Source organism: Tachypleus tridentatus, chromosome 8, assembly GCF_004210375.1.
Source record: "Tachypleus tridentatus isolate NWPU-2018 chromosome 8, ASM421037v1, whole genome shotgun sequence".
Classification (NCBI taxonomy): Eukaryota; Metazoa; Arthropoda; class Merostomata; order Xiphosura; family Limulidae; genus Tachypleus; species Tachypleus tridentatus.
The window spans coordinates 102164472-102185488 of NC_134832.1; the positions used below are offsets into that span (position 1 = coordinate 102164472).

At 34.3% G+C, this 21017-nt stretch overlaps 1 protein-coding gene across 6 annotated transcripts in view; it reads left to right on the forward strand.

Annotated features, from left to right (window-relative positions):
• LOC143223083 (uncharacterized) overlaps positions 1-21017 on the forward strand; it is a 118535-nt gene that overhangs the window by 69349 nt on the left and 28169 nt on the right. For 5 of the 6 annotated variants that reach the window (XR_013012651.1, XM_076450511.1, XM_076450510.1 and 2 more), the window contains 4 exons: positions 2926-3064; positions 4440-4529; positions 15391-15590; positions 20711-20845. Coding sequence is in view for 5 of the 6 variants with exons in the window: in XM_076450511.1 (XP_076306626.1) it covers positions 2926-3064; positions 4440-4529; positions 15391-15590; positions 20711-20845 (564 nt within the window). In the remaining variant the exon portion in view is untranslated. The remainder of the gene's footprint in view (positions 1-2925; positions 3065-4439; positions 4530-15390; positions 15591-20710; positions 20846-21017) is intronic. The other variant, XM_076450514.1, reaches the window with a different exon arrangement.

A 21017-nucleotide genomic window follows, 5' to 3' on the forward strand; every position in this document is an offset into this window, starting at 1 on the left:
AAGAGAGGAGTGGGAAAAAAAGTATGAGAAACATCATGGGAAACAAATCCAACCTTCAATGTACACAAGCACAGAAGAAAAGGAATTATGCTTAAAGGGAATGTGAAACATGAAACACAAGGAGAATAATGCAAATGAAGGTAAAATGAGGGAATAAAATATTTTATGAATATTCCAGATTGGAATGGTACGACAAAACCAGAAGGAACATATGAATATAGTAAGGATAGGTGAGGTAAAAACTTTGTGGTTTGGGGGAAAAAACAAATATGTGGGATAAGGCTGCCCAACAACCCAAGATCAAAGGGACTGATGACCCAAGGTAAAAAACCCAGAAGAGAATTTCCATCATTTGAGATACAGGGGTTTGATTTGTAGGAAATTCCTGACATGTAGATTAAATGTAGAGCACTTACCATTTATGTCAAGAAATTCCCACTGAGAAAGAGTAAAAGGAACCAACAAAAAAGCTACCTGCAGGTATAAATCTTATCTCCATGTCTAGGACTAAATAAGAGCCAAGCACAAACTACGTCAAAATCTGGTTGCAGTAGTGGTAAATAAACTGGACAAAAAAAGGCAAGAGACAAAGGAAGAGGTAGTGGAGGTACAAGTTGGAGTTTGAGAAACTGTAAAAAACATGGTAAAGCTGGCCATTAAGGATCAATAAGAAGGACCTAACACAGAATGGTAGATATTAAGGAAATCACCCATGGAAGTAAGAGGATGGGGGGCTGAACATACAGAAACCTGTGGTACCAATCCTGGATGAAGGCATCAACAGAAATGAGCTATAAGTGGAGGTGCTAGATACCAAACAGAGGTAATAGGAGGTTAAGAAATGTAGTAAAGGGGTCTTTGTGGGGAGAATCCTATGGAAGACAAAGCCATGAAAAAACACAAAAATTGAGAAACCATTCCAATTAATAGAATGAGTTGGAATGAGAAAAACAAACTGCAACCTAAGTGAAGATACCCAGAATGTGACATGCAAGGATATGAAGACTGTATGAGAAGGCCCAAAAGAACAAATCTAATATGTGAAAGAGAGGAAGTGAAAAATAGATGCTACTCATAGCAACACCCCAAAAAGGGGACAAGAGAAGAAAAGGAACAGACCATAAAACCAACAAATGAGGGTCACTTCAGGAGAATAGTAAATACAAATGTGAAACAGTAAAGAATGACAAAAAATATGACTATGAGCTATGCCAAACAAGAAGTGCTAGTACAGTGGAGGAACACAAAGAAAGTCAACTGCATCACATGAGTGTACTGTACCTCTACCTCTCTTCCTACTGCAGTAATGACAGGGCTCCTGATGTGTTCATGTCACCTTACATGCTGACAGTGATAGTGAATCATGTGCATGATATAAATGTAACAAGTACTCCATTAAGAAAACAGATGTGGAGAAAAAGATTGGTAAAAATGGTCTGCCTACCATAATAGCTAACTTCTAGCTGCTTCTGAAGAGATTATTAATTAAAGGTTTCAAACAATGCTGCTTGCCAGTCTATGCAGTTCACTGTACCCTGACTGGTATTAGTAGATCTAAGTAAGCGACCCCTTTTGGCAGCATACAACATGGTTTTTTGAGCTGATCTGTTCAATACTAATCAATATTACAAGATGTACCTGATAAACCAAGTACTAACTCAGCCACCTCAGCAGATGGATAGAGCATGGAGCTCTGGAATGTCTGTCAAAGTGCTGGTGAGCACTCATCATTTAAAAAAATGTTTCTCCAAATTAACCAACACTTCTATATTATCATTACCAGTTCAGTTTAGCTTTCCTCCTCTCCACAAAAGTTCTCATTAGAACACAGAGGTATATCTTGGATTACATTTCAAAAACAGCACAAAAGAGTAAATTAGAAGAACTGAAGATACCGATCGACTATATAACATTTCTGAAATAACTATATCCTAGTTGACAGCACAAAAATCTGTTGGAGAAACAATAATTTATGGTAATCAAGGTTTTTTTCTAGCACAAGAGCATTCAACACCAATACAAACTTAATGTCTTTTATGTGAAAGGACAAGTTTGTGGTTTGTTAAAGGTTAAGCAAAGATAAAAGAAATCAAAATAAAATAAACTGAAACACTTTATTTCAGGGTACCCAGGAATAAGGTTGTTATTCGTCTTTAAAGAACCTCAGAAATGGGGACTTACTGTCTTGAAAAAAGGACTATTACAAGTAAAAAGAAATGTAAATAAATGAAAAAGGTAGGCTGTATTTAAAGTGTCTGGTTTAATGTATGGGCTGGATTTTTTATAGTAAGTATCTGTATTTTTGCCAATGAATTTCAACTTTAAACAAACAACAGCACTACCCACATGCTTTAAAATAATATGATACAAACATGTCATTTATATCCAGTGATTTAAATAATTGATTAAAATGTCTTAGAACACAATTCAAAAGACAAATTATTCTCCCTTATCCGATTGTTATCATGCAATCTGTGACAATTTCCCTTTAAATTGAACTGACATACTCTCCAAGTTTTCTGTTATCAAGTGAATGTTTTGTTGTTTTTCTGTATGTACATGTATTAAATTGACTAAGGAACAAGGACTACCAAGGAATTTTTTTATCTACTTCCTTTTTCATTTAGGTAAATATCAAACTTTTAATAATATCCAATAAGATTACTGTGATAGACCAAAAAACCAAAGTAAATGGTATGTAATTCTAACCCAAGGTGACATCTCTAGTAAATCATCAATCAAACTCATGTTTATGACCACTACATTAAAGAATTAAATGCTCTTCATTTTTTTTTCACTTTTCTGTTTGTTTTACAATTAGTAAAATATTTATTAAACCAATCAAACATTATATGAAGAATGCTCTTATAAGTTATAAATAATTATTCTGTCTGATTACTAACTGTTATGAGTGTTTACACACAGGCAGATTTGGTGGAATTCTACTACTTGTGGAAGAAAACTCCAGGTGCTGCTACCATGCGATCACACAGACGACGACGTCAGATTGTTATTCGTCGCATCAAGTCTTTCCCAAAACAAAAGTCAGATTTATGTGAGTTTGGTAAGATGGGTTTCTTGTATTTTGTATATAGTTCTGTTTAAGTGTTACATAATATATACTACTTAGTTTATTAATTACTTTATATAAGAATTACCTCTTCACTAAGCAGTTAAAGTAAATGACAATGGAATTTTTTAGAAAGTTTAATAAAACAGCCTTTAGAATCAAAAAGAAAAATGTTGAGAAATTATAAGCAAATTGCCTTCTTGTTATTGGATTAGATTTAATGTATTTTGTTTACACTTTATTCACGTTTGCAATTCTCATACACTACATAAAGAATAATATAAAGCTTTAAATTCAGTAACTATAACATGTGCTTTTTGTTGTCCATTGAAGTCAATTATAATGACGTATTGTTGTATGATTATAAATTTTTCAGAATGAAAATATTTGTGTATTTGCTTCTGTTGCAAGTCATTTAATGTTTCTATTTATTCTGGTTTGTTGCTAACTAACTAACTAACGTGGCAGGGGTTCAGTTTAGAGAGAGAGAAATCCGAAGAGTTCTCTCTCCAACTGGGGGTGTTCAGGAACTTTGTAGTTCCTCTTCGTCCCCTTTCGTGGATTGTTATTAGGATTAAGTGGTGGTTTTTTTTTTTTTTATTATTATTTTAATAAATTAATTATCGTTATTACTCTTGACTTTTGGGTGGGGAATGTCTCACTAAATGGTCTTTTGGGTGGAGGCAAAGGTAGCAGTGGAAAGAAGGAAAGGTCGGGACCTGTCTCGAAAAGAAAAAGTTGGGTAGATGTGAACATGAATGTAATTCATTCAAGTTCAGATCAAATCAAACGCCCCGTTTCTGGGTCTGGCAAAAAGATTGCCTGGGCTGGGATCTAGAAATCCAATGCCTGAAGATTATGATGTGGGGGGAAACGGGAGTACCCCGAGAAAACCCACTTTCACACGACAGGCGCCGAAAGTTTTGCCTGTCGTGTGCCCTGTACCTGAAAAAAAAAAGGAATTCATGTTAATAACATAGTTTTTATGTATTTAGATTCTTCTGGTTTGTTGGTTTTTTTATGTACAGCTTTAGATGAATTTTTTCACACTGAAAAGGCAAACATTTATAGCGGGTAAAAAAAAAGGTTTTATTCATCAGTACCTTTCACAATGTAGGGCTAACTTTGTTGTAATAGCACATAAAACCATAGATAATAATGTTAGGCAAGTTTGGTGGTATTTTTTTCCCTATAACACAACATATTTGTGTTTTATTCACAATACTGCATAAATGAAACTCATAAAACAAATTCTTAGCTAGAGTAGTTTGCTCTATAAATAGTAGCAATGATTTTAATGTATTTTGCAACCAGCAACCAGTGTTTAACATTGAATCTGAACCAAACTAATTTTGTAATTGGAAATCAGACCTGAGTTCAGCAAGCGAAGAAGAAGAGTTGGATGACTCTGGCTCAAGGGACTTGAGTGGTTACATGTGCTTTCACTGTTCCACTAAAAGTGAGTTTACATCTACTTCAAAACATTTTCTTTGATTTCTACCAGGTAAGTGTTTAAAGAATAGTGAATAGCAACAAACAAGTTTGCTGTGGTATGCATCTTCTCCTCCTTTTTACCTTCAATCTTACTAAGATAGATGTAGTGTGTATGTCAATACCTATGTATGTAACCAAAACTCCTGCACTATCTATCGAATGGCAACACAAACAAAAATCCATAACAAATTTCACATTTTGTGTGCTCAAGATTCAGACAATTATAAAAATAACTGTGATATGTGCAAGAACAGTTTTTTTTATAATGGAACACAATGTTACATAAAAGCACTCTCTTCACAACAAAAAACACGACTTTTGCTAGGATTATACGTGAGGGCTTGATTACACATTTATTGATGTAATGTTTAAATATAGTGCTAAGAAACTAGAGTTTTCAAACTATTTTGTTTTTTCATAAACTCTAACTTTTAATGTATAAAAATATCAGTTTCTATCAGTAAATTTTATGAAACTTTTGAGCTTTGTACGTTGAATTATTTGGATGCTGTGAGTTGACTATGACTAATGAACACAATCCTAACACCTTTCCTGTGAAGTGTTTCTCAAAAAAATATCTTTTTTTAAAAAATGCTCACTTCTTCTGAAATTTATTCAATGAGGCATGAATACTATGATTAGTAATTACTAGCACAAACAGTTGTCTGTAGGGTGGCATTTCTGCTAGTGTGTTCAGTTGTTATGCTATTTTCTCATACATACAGACTTCAGTCATAATTTTTATACATATTCAAGCAGTTGTATCAACTGAATATATGTTATTATGTGCAACTTACATCTCTGACCAGACAAAAACAAAGGATTCTACCATGAGTGCTTCCAGACTGATAAATTAATATAAATATCATTGTTAAGTATCTCAAAATGAACAAATTTATGTAGAATGTAAAACAATTTGTTATTTTTAATACAATACTGTTAAATTAGGAGAACATTTTGATTTTTCTAGCTGCTAATAATGATATGTTAAAAAGCTCATGGAATACATCTAATTTCTATAATGAACGTGTTTAAACATTTACACACACAAATAAATGCAGACAGATTCACTTGATTTTGGTTTATGTAGACCAGTACATTTGTTTACAGTCACAATGATTGTTTTATATCAAACCATTTAATCCTATGGCTTGAAGATATTTTACCAAGCAAAACAGTTTCAGAGCTAATAAGTTCAATTTGAGAACCCAATTAGTTGTAAAAGGCTTTCTTCAGACACACCCTGAGACACTACTAGCAGAGAGAGATCCCATTTTATAAACAAACTCTTCTAGCTGTTGGCATGTTTGTTCACAAAGAGCTTTTAATTTTAAAGATAAGTAAGCACAAAAAGATATCTTTCTACGTGAAGAAACAATTTTGACATTTATAAATACAATCAAGAAAGATTTGTAATTACTTAACTGTTTGATAAGGACACATCATAAAGAGTTTACAGTTTGTTAGACAGTTCACGTTTCCCTAATTCGTGTTTGCCTTTTTCATCTGTGTACCCAAAATAGTTCATACTCAAATTAGGTGTGAATATAGCTATATTATATTTTGCTGGTACCCTTTTAAGTGTAAAAGAAATTATTATTTATGTTATTGACACTTTAACATAATCATTGACCATTGTTATCCTTTAGATTGTGTGGATATGTTTGGAAATTCTGTTCATTAATGTTTGATTTTGATGTGCTGATTTTCTAAGTTCAAAGCTACATAATAGAATATCAGCCCTGAGATCACTTCAGTAATTTAATGCCAAATTTTAGCATTATAAGCCCTCAAGTTTACCATTGATCCATTGGGGAGGAAAGTTTGATGTGATAGTTTATACTTTCCAGTAAATATGTATGATTCATTTTGCCTGGTAAAAGAGAGAAGTTATGTAATGGCCATGAATGTTTGATGCAGTACCTATATATAAAGGCACATCAACAAGTCCTCCTCTGATTTGAGAGGTCTTTGACTGAAGAAAGTTTTGTTTTTAAGTCACTGGGCATTTTCATCATAAATCAGTGCTATTGATAATCCAAACCATTATGTGTTCGAAGTTATCGAAGACAGAAATAATTGCTGAATTGAACAGGTGAAACCTTAGTCCATCTTAAGTAATCATTTAATTACATTAAATAAAACACCATGTGCATAGATCCACTTTCCATTTAAGTTATTTTACTGTTTCATGATTAGTCTGACCATTATAAAAGAGAAAATATGTATTTCAACAATACACTGTTTACAAGCTCTTATGGGTGCAGTTGTTTCCAGTGCTTCTTACATTAAAGAAATGTGAAAATGTAGCTACCACAAGTTATGTAAGGACATCAATGATTAGACATGATTATTTTTTGCCATTTTTCTGTACCATGGGAATTGGTACATTGGTGCAATTGAATAGAATGGTCTACATCTTACCCTATACCTCCTACAGGTAACATTTTAAGTCTCAATTATTGAATAGAGTCATGTCACACATAGCCTTGATTCTTTATTCTCTATCTTTCCATATCTTGTTCAGTATTTTTTTCAGTAGAAAATACTTTACTAACAACTGGCACTATTGTGGAATTAATTAAAAAGATATGTTCTGTTCTATTCTTATCTCCTGTTTCCTATTGCTCCAACCTTGCCATTCAACCCTGGTACTTCAATTACTTTTCCTCAACCACAGTTTTCCTGTATTCATCATACTCCAACCACCCTTTATGTTGTGAATTATCTTCCCTTCACCTTTTGGCTGACACTGTTCATCATTTCCTTGAGGAGCTTTTGGGATTTTCTCTGGTTGTACATTTCTATCTTCCCTTGGAGGACATCATCAGTGCTGGTATGTGGATCATTATGCATGCCTTTACATCTTATTATTCCCATCACATGACATTTTTGTAGTTTAGCATACCACATTTTGAACTTCTCTGCTTTTATGTGAAGGGTAATTCCTACCTTCAATTTCCTTTCTTTGCATTTGGGCCTTTATCAGATGTTTGGACCCTGCTTTGTGATGAGCATTGCCAGACCAGGTATACTTTGTCTTAAATCTACACTGAACAACCTATGAAAATATACAATGCTAAATGACTGTGATGTTGAGGCTTTTTCTAACATGGACCTGTTCTACAATTCGAAATGCCACTAGGTGTTGTTTGGTTGGCTCCTTCAGGTTGTTTTCTCTGCTATCAAGATACCTAACACATATCCAAGTCATTTTATGCCCATTATTGAAATGGGGTGTTTTCAATGCATCTCCATTGGAGGTGCATGCCTGTGGAGGCATATTATGACAGGGAAGCAATGAAACACTACTCTCAGTGGGGCCAAATAACAGTTGACCTTTCACATTTTGAGGCTTACACCAACATTATTAACCACTCTTCTGTTCATAATCAGGGGCATAGATTTTTTACACCCAATGGGAGGGGGGATGATTTCTGCAACCACTTATGTGGACTGTTCAATTTGCAAATTGGTAATCTCTGATTACGTGAACCTGAAAGCTGTAAACATGCAGTCACAGAGTAATCTTGTTGCCACGATACTTGCATGTATACTTAGACCTACTGACTGATACTTACGAACTATCACTTAGATCGAAAAGCTTAGAAGCACACCTATATTAAAGATGTACATTTCGGTTTCTGAAAAAGCCTACATCTAGGCCTAATTATGTAATTCAATTGGTAAGAACACAAGAACAAACACACAATTTGTAGGCCTGTGATGCAATAAAACAATTCAACAGACCAAACTGTAGGGGGGGATGATTGTATGCATCATACCTCCCATTTAAAATGAAGGGAGAGATTTTTAACCCCATCCCCCCAGGATCTATGCCCCTGGATGAAGTTGAATTTTTCTAAGTCTCTACTTCTACTAAAGGAAGGTGTTAGTCACCTGTTAAACCATAACTATAACTGTGCTATCTTTAATAATTGAGGTAAATAATATTTTTCTACTGGTAACCAACGGAAATGTAAAATTATCATCCGGAATAATTTATAATAACAACTAGAACTTCCTCTGCACTCATAACTAACCAAGATATTTATCAAACTATAATCCTGATTATTTTATAAAAAATAGCTTTTAGTAACTTCTCACTGATATCTAACTAAGGTTATTTAGATTAAGTTAAACTTATAATCAAATATGTTCTGTCCCTAATCAAACTATTGAGTATATATTTTTTTATACTTTTTTTACCTCTCTTTTGACCAAGTATCTGTACAGTTATACTCTTAATATTGAAACATTTTAAACAGAACTATATGTTCCAGGTTTCAAGAATGTGCTGTAGTTCTCAGTGTTTTACTGGATATTTGTACTTTACCAGTTGGTTCATTACCATGGCCTGAAAAGTGCAAGTTTTCTCATACTTGTCTCTGAATTGTTTTTTGAGTACCACAAATTTAATCTATTGTATTAATGACACCAATACCTCATATTCCCCATTTATGTACTCCATTGACTTTTAAAGACTAACAGAAATTACTCATAGAATTAGGATTATCCTTAAACTATTAATACAATCTGGCAATATTAGTTTTAAAGTGTTCTAAACTTAGTGCATTTTCTTGCCAAATTGATGACTGAGCATTACCATTTTTATGCAATACTTGCATATCACAATTTGCTCTTATAATAGAAACAAATAAGAAGTAATCTTTGGAGTTTGACTACCACTGATTGGCACCTTATCTATAACTTAAATGTTTTTTTCCTAACTGCATGAGAGATGCACAATTCATTAAAAATGTTAGCAGAGTTCTACTGAATTAGCATCTCTGTAGTTAGTAAGGTTTCGATTGATATGTGATGCTTAATTGTTAACTAACTTTATGAATCAATTTTTATGCTCTGATTTTCTTTTTAACTTATACAAGATTTTATCTTACACCTAATATTTCTACATCTTTACAGAGAATCAGAGCTTTTTGAACTTGATAATCTGTGGTACTAATTTCTGTTGCCCAGTGATAATCATATCATAGTAATTTTTATCTCATTCAATAACAGATTTGGGTTCTTTTTTTATAGTGTAAAACTTGTTTCTATAAACTTTCCATTTCAGCTTTATATTATTTATGATAACAGTTTTCACAATTGCCTACCCAGGATATTCTACTCCATGTAGGATAGAACATGCCTGTAATGATAAAATCATCAAGATTAACATTTTGGCTAAAAAGTTAGAACACAGTGACAACAATTATTACTGTCTGCATAATAATAAAAAACTTTTATTTGAGCTAGCATTTTGCCATTGCAGCTTCATTAGGGCTAGTGGTTGAAGAACTGTTTTCATGATAAAATGAAAACTGAACTTGTTAAATTAGGAATTCTTTCTTTGATAATAATTCTGTATTAGTACTGAAAATGTTCACAGTATAGCATTTTGTCTGTAGTAAAACATGAAGTAAAACAGTGCTGTGTCCACTATTGATATAAAAACCCTACTTTCAGGCCTACTGCTGAGGGCATATTATAACAGATAACTCTGTTATAAAAATCACTTAATCCATGAATAAATTCTACTATAATTATTAATGAAAGAAGCAGATGTAGCACAGTATATATACATTAATTATTATTTATATTATATAATTAATATATCATATAAGACCTTTAGTAGATCCCCATGAACTAACAGTATTATAAATAATAATTCTGATAAGTTAACTTAGCTTTGCTCAGATAATAGCTTTCCTTGATTAGGTACTTCTCTCTATATGTGTTACTTTTGCTTGCTGCTTAAGTTCAGGCTCATACCAAAGGTCATATGTTTACATATGGTATGGCTATGTTGTATCGTACAACAACCATTCACTAATAGAAGCACAACACACCATCCTAGCACAGTTGTCTCACTCTATACTGTAGAACACAGTCACTGTTATTTAATTTGATACTTGTGTGTAATGATGTGTTGTTTTTTTTCAAGAATGTTTTGGATATAGGCGTTTTCAGTGGAAGTATCTAAAAAGATATTTTTTCACAAGTGTCAGCAACTTCCATTTTGTCTGGTGTGAAACAACATTATTTTGTAAATGCTAATATACCAACTATATTAACATAGAGTTTGTCTTTGTCTGTTGGGAGAGGTGAAGGCTTATGTGCAGCAAATGGAGTCTTTCATGCACCCTAAGCCTTGTTTTGTTCCTGACATATCTCTGCTGATATTTTTTGTTTGTGGCAAATAAGATTTTGATGATTATTGTTTCTTAACCTACCTTTGCCTCATCTGATACTCATACTGATTTGATTCTATTTTACACTTTTTTCAAGATTTTGTAACTAGGTTTCTCAGATATGTTTTTTGCATATTCATTTATTTTTAACTACTACTTTGAGGCATAAATGCCTTGTCTCCTTCCTTTGTTACTTCATATGACTAGGCATAATTCATGCCGGATTTCTTTTCTTTGACTCCCAAATCATGGAGTCCTTTCTTGAGATTTAGGCTTGTATTTTCCAATCTTTGTCTTACATTTACTACTATTTTCTGTTATTTTTTAACCTTATTTTCTGGATAATCCTCCATGCTCCTATGATGTTTGCAATGGATAATCATTCACTTATGTTTTCTGCAGTGACGTATTTATCTTTCTTAGCATTTTCACTTCTGATACAGTTGGTTGGGGCATGATGCTCTTGTTCCTCAATTACTTTTTCTTCTCTTGTATCTCATATGCCTTTTTTTGGCTCCTTTCATTTGCCTGTGTAATTTTACTGGTGTGCTTATATGTTTTGTGCCGTATGTTGGGGCTGCATGCCAGTGTTATATCATATTTTCGCTGATTTATTATCTCTCCTATGCTCCTTTTTGTCTCTGTTTCCTTTTCCTGCTTGCTTATATCTTTCTGTCACCACCTATCATTCATCTTCCTATCTGTCCTTTCACTACTCATAGACATTGGTGCTGTCAGATTTGACAGCGATTGTCCTATAGACTTGAGGTCTTTGAGACCTGTTTCATTTGGTTTATGGACATTTGCCCTCTATTTGTGGCTAGTTGTTGAATGTCTTCACCTTTATGCATGATGCAGTTAGTTTCTCATGCCACATATTCTCCCTTCTTTACTATGTGTTTTTTTTTTTTTGAGGGGCTTCCACAGAATTCCATATCCCCTTTCGCCATGTTCATTTTTTAACATTTACTCTGGACTGTGTTCTCTTATTTGGATTACTTGTCCTCAACCATTCTCTTTCCTTATTTCAAAGATTTCACCTGGTGAGTTGATCAAACTACTCCCATACTGAGGATTCCTCTTCCTCTCATTTGGGTCTTCTTCTGTTTCCATGTGCCACCTTGACAAGATAGGAGGCATGCTTTGACTATCCCATGAATTTGAGTCATTGGTGCCAAAACATATCATCTCTTCAGATCTGTATCATAGAATTTTTTATTGTACATCAAATTTTGAGGATATTTCATAGACATCTCTTAATGATACAGACAATCAACTCTGCTGTTATCTCCTTCATCAGTAATGAGGGAGACACTTTGCCTCACTCTTCCTGTTTCCGTACTATCAATCTCCTTTTCTGGATCCATTTTATAGAAGTATGTCTAATAACTTGTATGATTCTGGGTTCCCTGAGTCCTGTTGTGAATCATCTCTCAAAGCCTGTCAAGATACTACCTACGGATTGGTCTCTCATTCTTCTGGTGTTCAAATTGCTGTCTTCTCATGTGGACACTCTTCTTCTCAAATTTTTTTCCAATCTTCTCAATGCCCTACTTCCATTTTCTGATCTCCTGTTCCTCTTTCCTCAGTTTTAACTGTATACCCATCTGATTAGCACTGCTCCATCTTTTTATGCTCCATGTCTTCCCTCCTACTCATCTTCTCCCTGAAGGGCACCTGTTCCATAGTTGGCATTTAAATATTGTTTTTTTCCACTCCCCTTATTCTGGCCCCCATTTTACCAATTTTTTTTCATTGGCTATTCAGATGAGGGTTATTTCTTTTAACCATGGTTTCTGTGTTTTTTATTATCATTATATATTCTCCTTTGCTGTTTTTAAAGATGTTTGTTTGTTCATTTTACTACCTTCACCCTCTGTTAATCTTCTTCTCTTTGACCTTTTACTCTCGTGTTCCTTTTACCATCTTTCGCTCAGGTCATACTTGTTACTTTTTGCCTGTAGCTGTAGGAAATATGCTGTGTATGCCATTGATACTTCATGAACTTTTCCCTTCCTTTTCTCTTTATTATTTCCATTCTGTTCTCAATCAGTTTCTCTTTTCCATTCACATGTTTTTGACCTGCTCTGTTCCTTTTCCTTGTTTATGCTTACATCTCTTTCTTATTTGACAATCCTTATATTTCCAAGAGATATCTCAAAGGATGACTACAGCACTTCATCCATTTAGCCTATGCAGCATTGGATGTTGGTTAAAATTTACTCTTTCAGGTCTTCATACCAAATCCAACACTACTCTCCCTCTCTGTCTTCTGTAAGCTGTTGGAGGAGTTTGTGCAAACTAGTATGTAGATTGCCATCACCTTCTCTTCTGTATATTGTCACCATTTTATGTACTTCTTACTGGCTTTTAATGGGTAATTTTTCTCTTTTTATATATCTTATTTTTACAGTTCCCTCTTTCTAAGTATGCTGAACTTCAAATCTTCACCATATCCTTACAGGTTTATAACACTCACTTATGAGATGGTTGTTTCACAAAACTGCTAGAATTCCTCACTGTATCTTGTTTTATAAAACATCTTTGCTAGACTATACTAAATCATGAACCCTTTTGAGTAAAGCAATATTGGAATTATTGTCAGTTCTCTAGTTCTAGTTGAATAAACTGAGACTGACCTGTTTTTCATGATTACCCATTACACTGTATAAGTGTTGCCTTCTTCTGGATTCCCCACTCCAATGTTCACCCACTCTTTCTGGTGGAGTACAGAAGTCCTTGTCACTTATCAGTTCCTAACTTCTGGAGAGGTGGACCATATAGGCTTTGCCCTTTGAGTATGACAACTTCCACTCAGTTGAGATTAGGGTGATGGTGTTCTGTCATTGTAGATTTTGAGTATGCTCTTCACACTGCAGACCAGAAGACAAACTCCTGAAGCCACCTGGTTTTGGAATGAACATATCCACCAAATACACTTCATCCTCTTGGCTGGCTTTGCCCCATCCCACATCTGCCTGAATCTGCTGTTTGATTAGCATAGGGCCAGCCAACATAAGTCCTTAAGCATTTGTTCAGTAGAAACTCTCCTGCTGAGAACTGGACAAAAATTTCCTTCATGACACCACCTGATTTGAGACTGAAGTTACTATGCTTGCATTATTCTTTCTTCCATTGCCTCAATGTTGGGTTCCCAGGTGATTTGGTGTTAGTTGGGTACTGTGTCTGCAACATGCTGTGCCTGGGTTCTCAGAAGAGAAATTGTTCTTTTCCTTCTGCTTCCTGAGTTTGAGATGAAGACAGTTGGGATTCACTTCCTACTGCAGAATGGAAGACAAATACCAGTGCTGCCTAATTTTGGACTGTAGTTGAAACACGAAATAGAATCTGACACATTCTAGCTTCTATACACTCTGGTATGTTCTATTACTGATTAGACTAACATATTTTCCATCCAATTTAGCAACACATTATCTTTCAATAAGACAAAGAGTATACATGGTACAAAATAGTGCAGTCTTTCATGAGTGTGACCCTATAGATGGGTTCTCTTTAGGTGTTTCTGAAGAAGAATGCTCATTTAGCCAAATTTTTCACAATTCAAAGTTTCTACCCTTTGAATATTGAATTTTTTGTGTTGTGTGAGAGGAGGTAAAGTATTATACCAGAATTTAACATTTTCCTGCACTGAAAATGTAATTCCAATCGATACCTCTTTTCACAATACCCACTCATCCTCACCATTTCCATTGCATATTCTTTTGTTGTATAATCATTTGCATACTACAATTCAGCTATACCACTAAAGCATAACATTACTTAATCTAGTTTGACCTACCTTATTCAAAGTCTCAGTAAGTGACTTTCTTGTATCTTTTTTATTCCTTCTCAATCTGGATCTCCTTTTCTTGTTAAGTTCACTATCAGCTATTTCTATTTATTATATCATTGTTAATTATTATTAGTCTCCACACCATCCAAGAAAAGGTTATTCAGAAGCAAATATTAAGCAATCCAAATATGCCTTGTACTGTGAGTCTGATCAGGCATTTTGCCACCTTTTGACACCATTTATCTTTCATGTTGATCAAGTTTAAATGCAAACTACATGTATAACTCAAGTGTACTTGAAATAACTTAGTTATCTTTGAAAATTATCTGGACATTTTTTGTAAGATGTATAGTTATTTATCATCTTAAAGAATTGAATTTTTGTTTCATGAACGAAATACTGAAGATAAAATACGTAACTGTGTAGATGTGAAAATTTTTTTGTGAGTTAATAAATGTTAATACTTAAAATGGTTATGAAGCAGTTGAATATATATAAATTTGACTTGTGTTAGACACTTGCCAAATGACTGAATATTTCCAAATCTATTACTGTTTGAAAATGAAAAAGAGGTTAGGGTAAGTAAACACTTTTTCTCATCTGCACTGTGCTTACTGAAGAGCATTTTTCAAGAACCCATTCCAAATTTAAGATTTTTTTCTATTAATTTCTACATTTGGAAGATTGTGGTTACTATGAGGAATGCTAATGTATTGTATACAAGACAAAATACTGGTGTTAGTTTGGATGGAATCAATTAACACTATACTTAAGAGTATTAATACATATTATGTAATGATTTAGTGTCTTTAGTTCTGGAATTTTTGTACATTTCTCAGCTTCCAAAGATTGGCATCATGCAGGTAGAAATAAAGCATTACTATGCACAGAATGTCGACTTTATTTCAAAAAGTATGGAGAATTGCAACCACTTAAAAACGATGAAGAATCTTTGTTGGTCCAGTTCAAAAGTAGTGAAAAAGAAGAGATATCCTCTGTTAATGAAACACGTATCATACAGACTCGAAGAAGCAAAGAGGTATTCATTTTATGGAGGATAGTATGTGATTTGTGTATGTACCTCAGCCATTTATCTTATATGGATGTTGGTTCCATTATTTAATGCATTGTGAATGTTTGTACAATACTAAAATAATGGATAATGAGAGAATTAGCTTATATGGATTGCACTTACAAAGCTCAGGGAAAAACATATTAAATTGTGTTTAATGCTCAGTTTTAAGGCTGTTTGTAGACAAATAGTATGTCAATATGATATTATTATTATTATTATTATCTGACTCAAAAACAGTATTTACCTAAATATGGCACCTGTAATATAGCATGACTGAGGAGAGAGAAAGCTCTTGATATAGTTATGGATGATAAGTATCTTGTTAATTTAGGTATTTTCTCAAACACCCATCTCATTCGGGCCCAATCTTCTCCTTTGTTCTATAGAACTGGCCATTTAGAATACCCTGTCTCCTCCTTTACTTTTTTCTTGCAAGGTTATATTGCTTTTGGGAATGTAGTCTTCAATGACTCCTCTCACACCCCTTGTTTGGGCTCATATGTAGTTCCTTCAATGGGTCCTCCATGGCCAATGAAACCTTGCTAATGATTCTTTTTATTCTCCCATCATCTTTTTTACCTATATTGTGAATAATTTCCAATGGTAGTTGGACAAGGATCATATTTCATCTGGTATCCTACTTCCTCCTCCACTTCCAGATTTGCATATGTTCACAAATGCATCTCTTCACAGCTCAGGAGCATAGGTTGACCACAGAGTGACTTCAGGTTCATAGTCTGTGGAGGAACATTCTCTTCATATCAGCATCCTTGGCCTTGTTGTTGTTGATCTGGCTTTGGATCCTTTTCTTCCTATCTCCAGGAGATAGTTGGTTATGATCCACACTATCATTCAACAGTGGTAGTGCATATCATTCAACAAAGAGGCATCTGGTCAAGATTCCTATGTTTTCACACCTTGAATCTTCTCTTCTGGGCCTATGATCATCACATTTATTTGATTCTATGTCAAATACTGAGTGCTTTCAACCTTGTGGCAGATCACCTTTCCATACCAGACCAGGTCTTTGCATGATGAAATGGTCCCATCATCCCCTTGTTTTTCAATTGCTTTGAAATTACTGGAGTACTCTTCATGTTAATGCATTCACTGCCTCCATCAATTACCAGTTACTTTTGTTTATGTCCATTGTTCCACATCCTCAAACTTTAATTTAACTAATGCAGACATTAATGTGGTACTCCATTCTTATTTTACCTCTTTTTGAGCTCAGTACTTTATGTCCTCAGTTTCATCTCTCCCTTAAGGTGTATTCTCTTCTCCTCTTGGCCTATGGACAATGTTGGCCAGATATAATCACACTCAACATCACTCACACACTGTACCATCTAACAAATCTCCTCTTCTATTCAGATCATTCTTTCCTTTCAAAGACCTCAGCAGCTTGTAAGGATAAATCCTTTTCACTTATTTCCCTTCTTTCTGCTGCTCTTTTATACCCTTGTCATGATCTTGATAGACTTCTAGGTCCTGTGCATACCCTTTATTGTTAAATTGCCCTCTTGACTTCCTACTAGGCTTGACTTCCTACTAGGCTTCTCATTCCCATCTATTTATTCTCTACAATACTCTTCTCCTCAGGATTTTCTCCCTTTATCCTTACAAATTAAAGTTGTCAGTTAATCCAGTTGGCTCATTCCTCTTTGTTTCATTTCCAATGTACCTTATTTCATGCTACCTCTCATCATATCTGCTACCTCACCTTTTCCATAGCTTCTTATCTTGATTGGCCTTTTGACGAGATTCTGCAGTAAAGTATGTGGACCACCCCTCATATGTTTATCTCCCATTATTTTTATCATTCAAGATCTCTGCATCCTGAGGGTATTGCCTATCACCTGTGGCTATACTTTAGACTTCAGTGCAGCTATGACAGTAGTTAAGTTTTTACGTTTTCCTTTTTTTCTTTCAGATGCTTTTGCTTCAAATTTTGTCTATTCAATCCCACTTTGTGGTAATTGGTACCTGACCAGCTATTCTTTCTACACAAATCCATAGTGTACATAATGTTGATTCACACACTCCTTCCATGGCACCACATGCTCACCTTTTTGATGGGGTCAATAACCTTGTGATGTATGCTTCATAAATATAGCCATTCTGGACCATATCACCCATGGAAAACATGGATAAAGTAGAAAAGGACAGCTTCCCATCTTTATCATGCCTTGATTGAATAAATTGGTATTGTGTATGTTTAAAATAGGGCTTCATGATCACCTATTGCATTGTCTCAGGTGTTGTGGTGCCTCCAGATTTTCCAGTGCTTATTTTCCCCATTTCTTCCAATCAAGTATGGAAGTCCTTACCTTTGCTGAGGTGGTTGACCATGGAGGCATCCTGCTGGATTGGTACCACACAGATGGCTATAACCATTCAGTTCAGAGTATGGAAGTGGTGTTCTGCTGGTGTAGAGGGCATACCAGGGTGAGATGTCTCAGTGCAGTTCACCCCATTTATTTGGTGCCCTTATTCTACCCTTTCATAGGTACTGACACCCTGAGGGCTAGTTTTGGATATTGTGTAACCAATAAACATAAGTAATCACACAGGTTTGAGGTCATCCATCTTCTTCCTTCAATCCATCCCACTGTGTCATTGATCATGGAGGGTATATATGAGTTTTTGTCTATCCTGGACATTCTCTCACCTTTTCTTGTGATAGTGATATTAGTGATCTTTAAACATTTTGGACTAACCTCACAGTCATGGGAGTTGATAGTATGCAATGGACTTCCATTGGATACTGGATGGCAAATTCTTGGCTCCATCACTCAATGTCACTCCTGTGTCATGCTCTTGAGTTGGTCACTTCCCCACAATCATGATTTCAGGGCTTGAGGTGAAGATTGTATGATCCTTTTCTTACCCTCACAATGATATTGGTACCCAGTGAGGAGGTTTTGGATATAGTTGACTTTCCAAATATGGTCCACTATATTCTAGCCATTCTACACTATGGGATGCATTCTCCCTTGTCCACTTTTCTTCTGTGGGATTGGATTGTGTTATTTATTCATCCAATTGAGATTACTTTTCTGACCTATCTTCTCCCACTCAAATGTACTCCCTTTCTTTTCAGCCATGTTTGTTCATAACTGTTCATAGCAAGAAGATACCTGATTCAGAAGTGGTATAGTGCCCATTCTCAGATTAACTTATGTTTCTCTCGTAGACAGAGATATCTTTTGGATATGCTCAGGAAGTAGATCTGTTCTCCCCTTGCACTGGTCCCTCCTCCTTTTCAGTGTGGGATCCTAGCTAATATCGTGAGAGGAGGAAATTACTGTATCAGAAGTTATTATTTTTCTAAACTGAAAGTGTATTTCAGATAGGTTCTTCTCTCTTCTCATACTTCCCACCTTCCTCCCCACAATCATTTTTCAGCCATAGTTGCAAATGATGGTTTACTAATGACACAGAGAGGGAGGTACATGCATAATGTGATGGTGGAGAGAAGACAATTACTGATTTGTTTAAGAAACATGAAAGTGGAAAAAGCTAATCTTTTAAGAAGAGGAACGTACCTATTGGAAATACATTTTCAGTATAGGAAAATTACAATCTTATTTTCTTGGAAAAAGAAAGATAAGAGGTAACCTTATCGTAATTTTTAAGTTTATATGGAAGACTGGCAGAGTAAAGACATTTGATTTGTTGTTATTCTATATTCTGATTTAACAGTTTTATTTTTATGGTAAAATGATATTGGGTTATGGAATTAGTTGCTGTTGGCAGTAGTAGATTGTATTACTTAACATGAGAGTCTCCTGCTAGTACAATGGTAAGTCTACAAAGTTACAATGCTAAAATCAGGGGTTCAATTCTCCTTGGTAGGCACAGCAGATAGCCTGATGTGGATTTGCTATAAGAAAACACATAAACACTTAACATGAGTTCAAAAAATAAATAAATAATTATGTAAAAAATAAAGATGCATTTAATTTATACCTCTTCTCAAAGACAAGTATGAATGGATAGACATTCTTGAAGGACAAAGTGTCATCTGTATATTAGGTAACCTATATTAGTGGTTTTCTTCTACATATCCTGCTTCCTAGGGCCTAATAAATTAATATGTACTTACCCAGTGCTCTAAACTGAGAGATGGCTTACTGAAAACCAAGAAACCAAAATACCTTAATAAGATTTGACTTAAAAGTAGGTGCAGGTGACAATCAGAGCTTGTTCAAATTAATGATAAATGTCATTCACTCACTTATGTTTTGCACTTACGTCAGTGCTTTCTATTTCTTCAACAGGGGAACAGGGTGCTTCTGTTTTAGTAATTATATTTAATATCAAGGTATCATAATAATAATAACACAAGTACTTGCATTCTTAGTAGTTGTTGTGCTTTTTATATTGAGAAAAACTGAAATCCTTTATTATTTTAATCAAAAATAATATTGGGAAATATTCTGATGTTTGCACACCATATATTACACCTGCTCTGTTTAGTTGTAAAGACAGCCCCAAATTCTCTAATCTGGAACTGCTGATTTATTTCATCTTAAGCATCAATGACATTATTTTATAAAATGTGTTATGTCTAAACTTCAGCAGAATTTGTAAAAGGAAGTATTTGAAATGCAGGATTGTGATATTAAAGCTTTTATATTTGTGCATATTTTAATAGAAAAACCTTAATTTTGCTTTTTTTATATTTAACTCAATATGTTACACTTTGTAGTGTTTCAACATGATGTTATTCACTGCATTATAATGATTTCATGAACAAAATTGATCTTTGCTTCTGACTATTCCCGTTGAATATGCTCTGAGTAAGCTGCTTATTGGTCAGGATTGGAGGAATAACTTTTATGTAACTGTTATATGTAGTTTTAACTTGAAAATGCTTTTTAAAATTATATTGTTGCATTGCATTTCTCTCTGAATCAATATCTATTTATTTGCTTCGATGATGATATGTTTCAGTTAATATTCATAGTTATTTATCAATCGTTGTGTATTCAAATGATACTTATCTTGTTGCTGTACATCCAGTTTATTCATAACCTGATTCATTTGTGTTAATAATAGATCTTTCTTTACCAAACCAGAAATTTAAGGAGAAAAACAAACAGACAAATGAAAAGACAGTAACTTATTGTAAAGAGAGAGAAGTTCAGAACACTATTACTGAGCCTGAGCCTTCTGAGTTCTCCTCTGAAAGTAAAGAAGGACCAGATATAAAAGTAAAAACTCCTCTAGGCTTTTATCTTAAATCTAAGTAATCTAAACAAACTAAGAAAAAGATTCTTAACTAAGTAAATTAAGAATTTATTGTGAGATAAAACACTCTTTTTGGCTATTGCTTTGAGCTGATGTCTTATAAGTAGATTATAGTTTTGCCAATCCAAAGTCAGA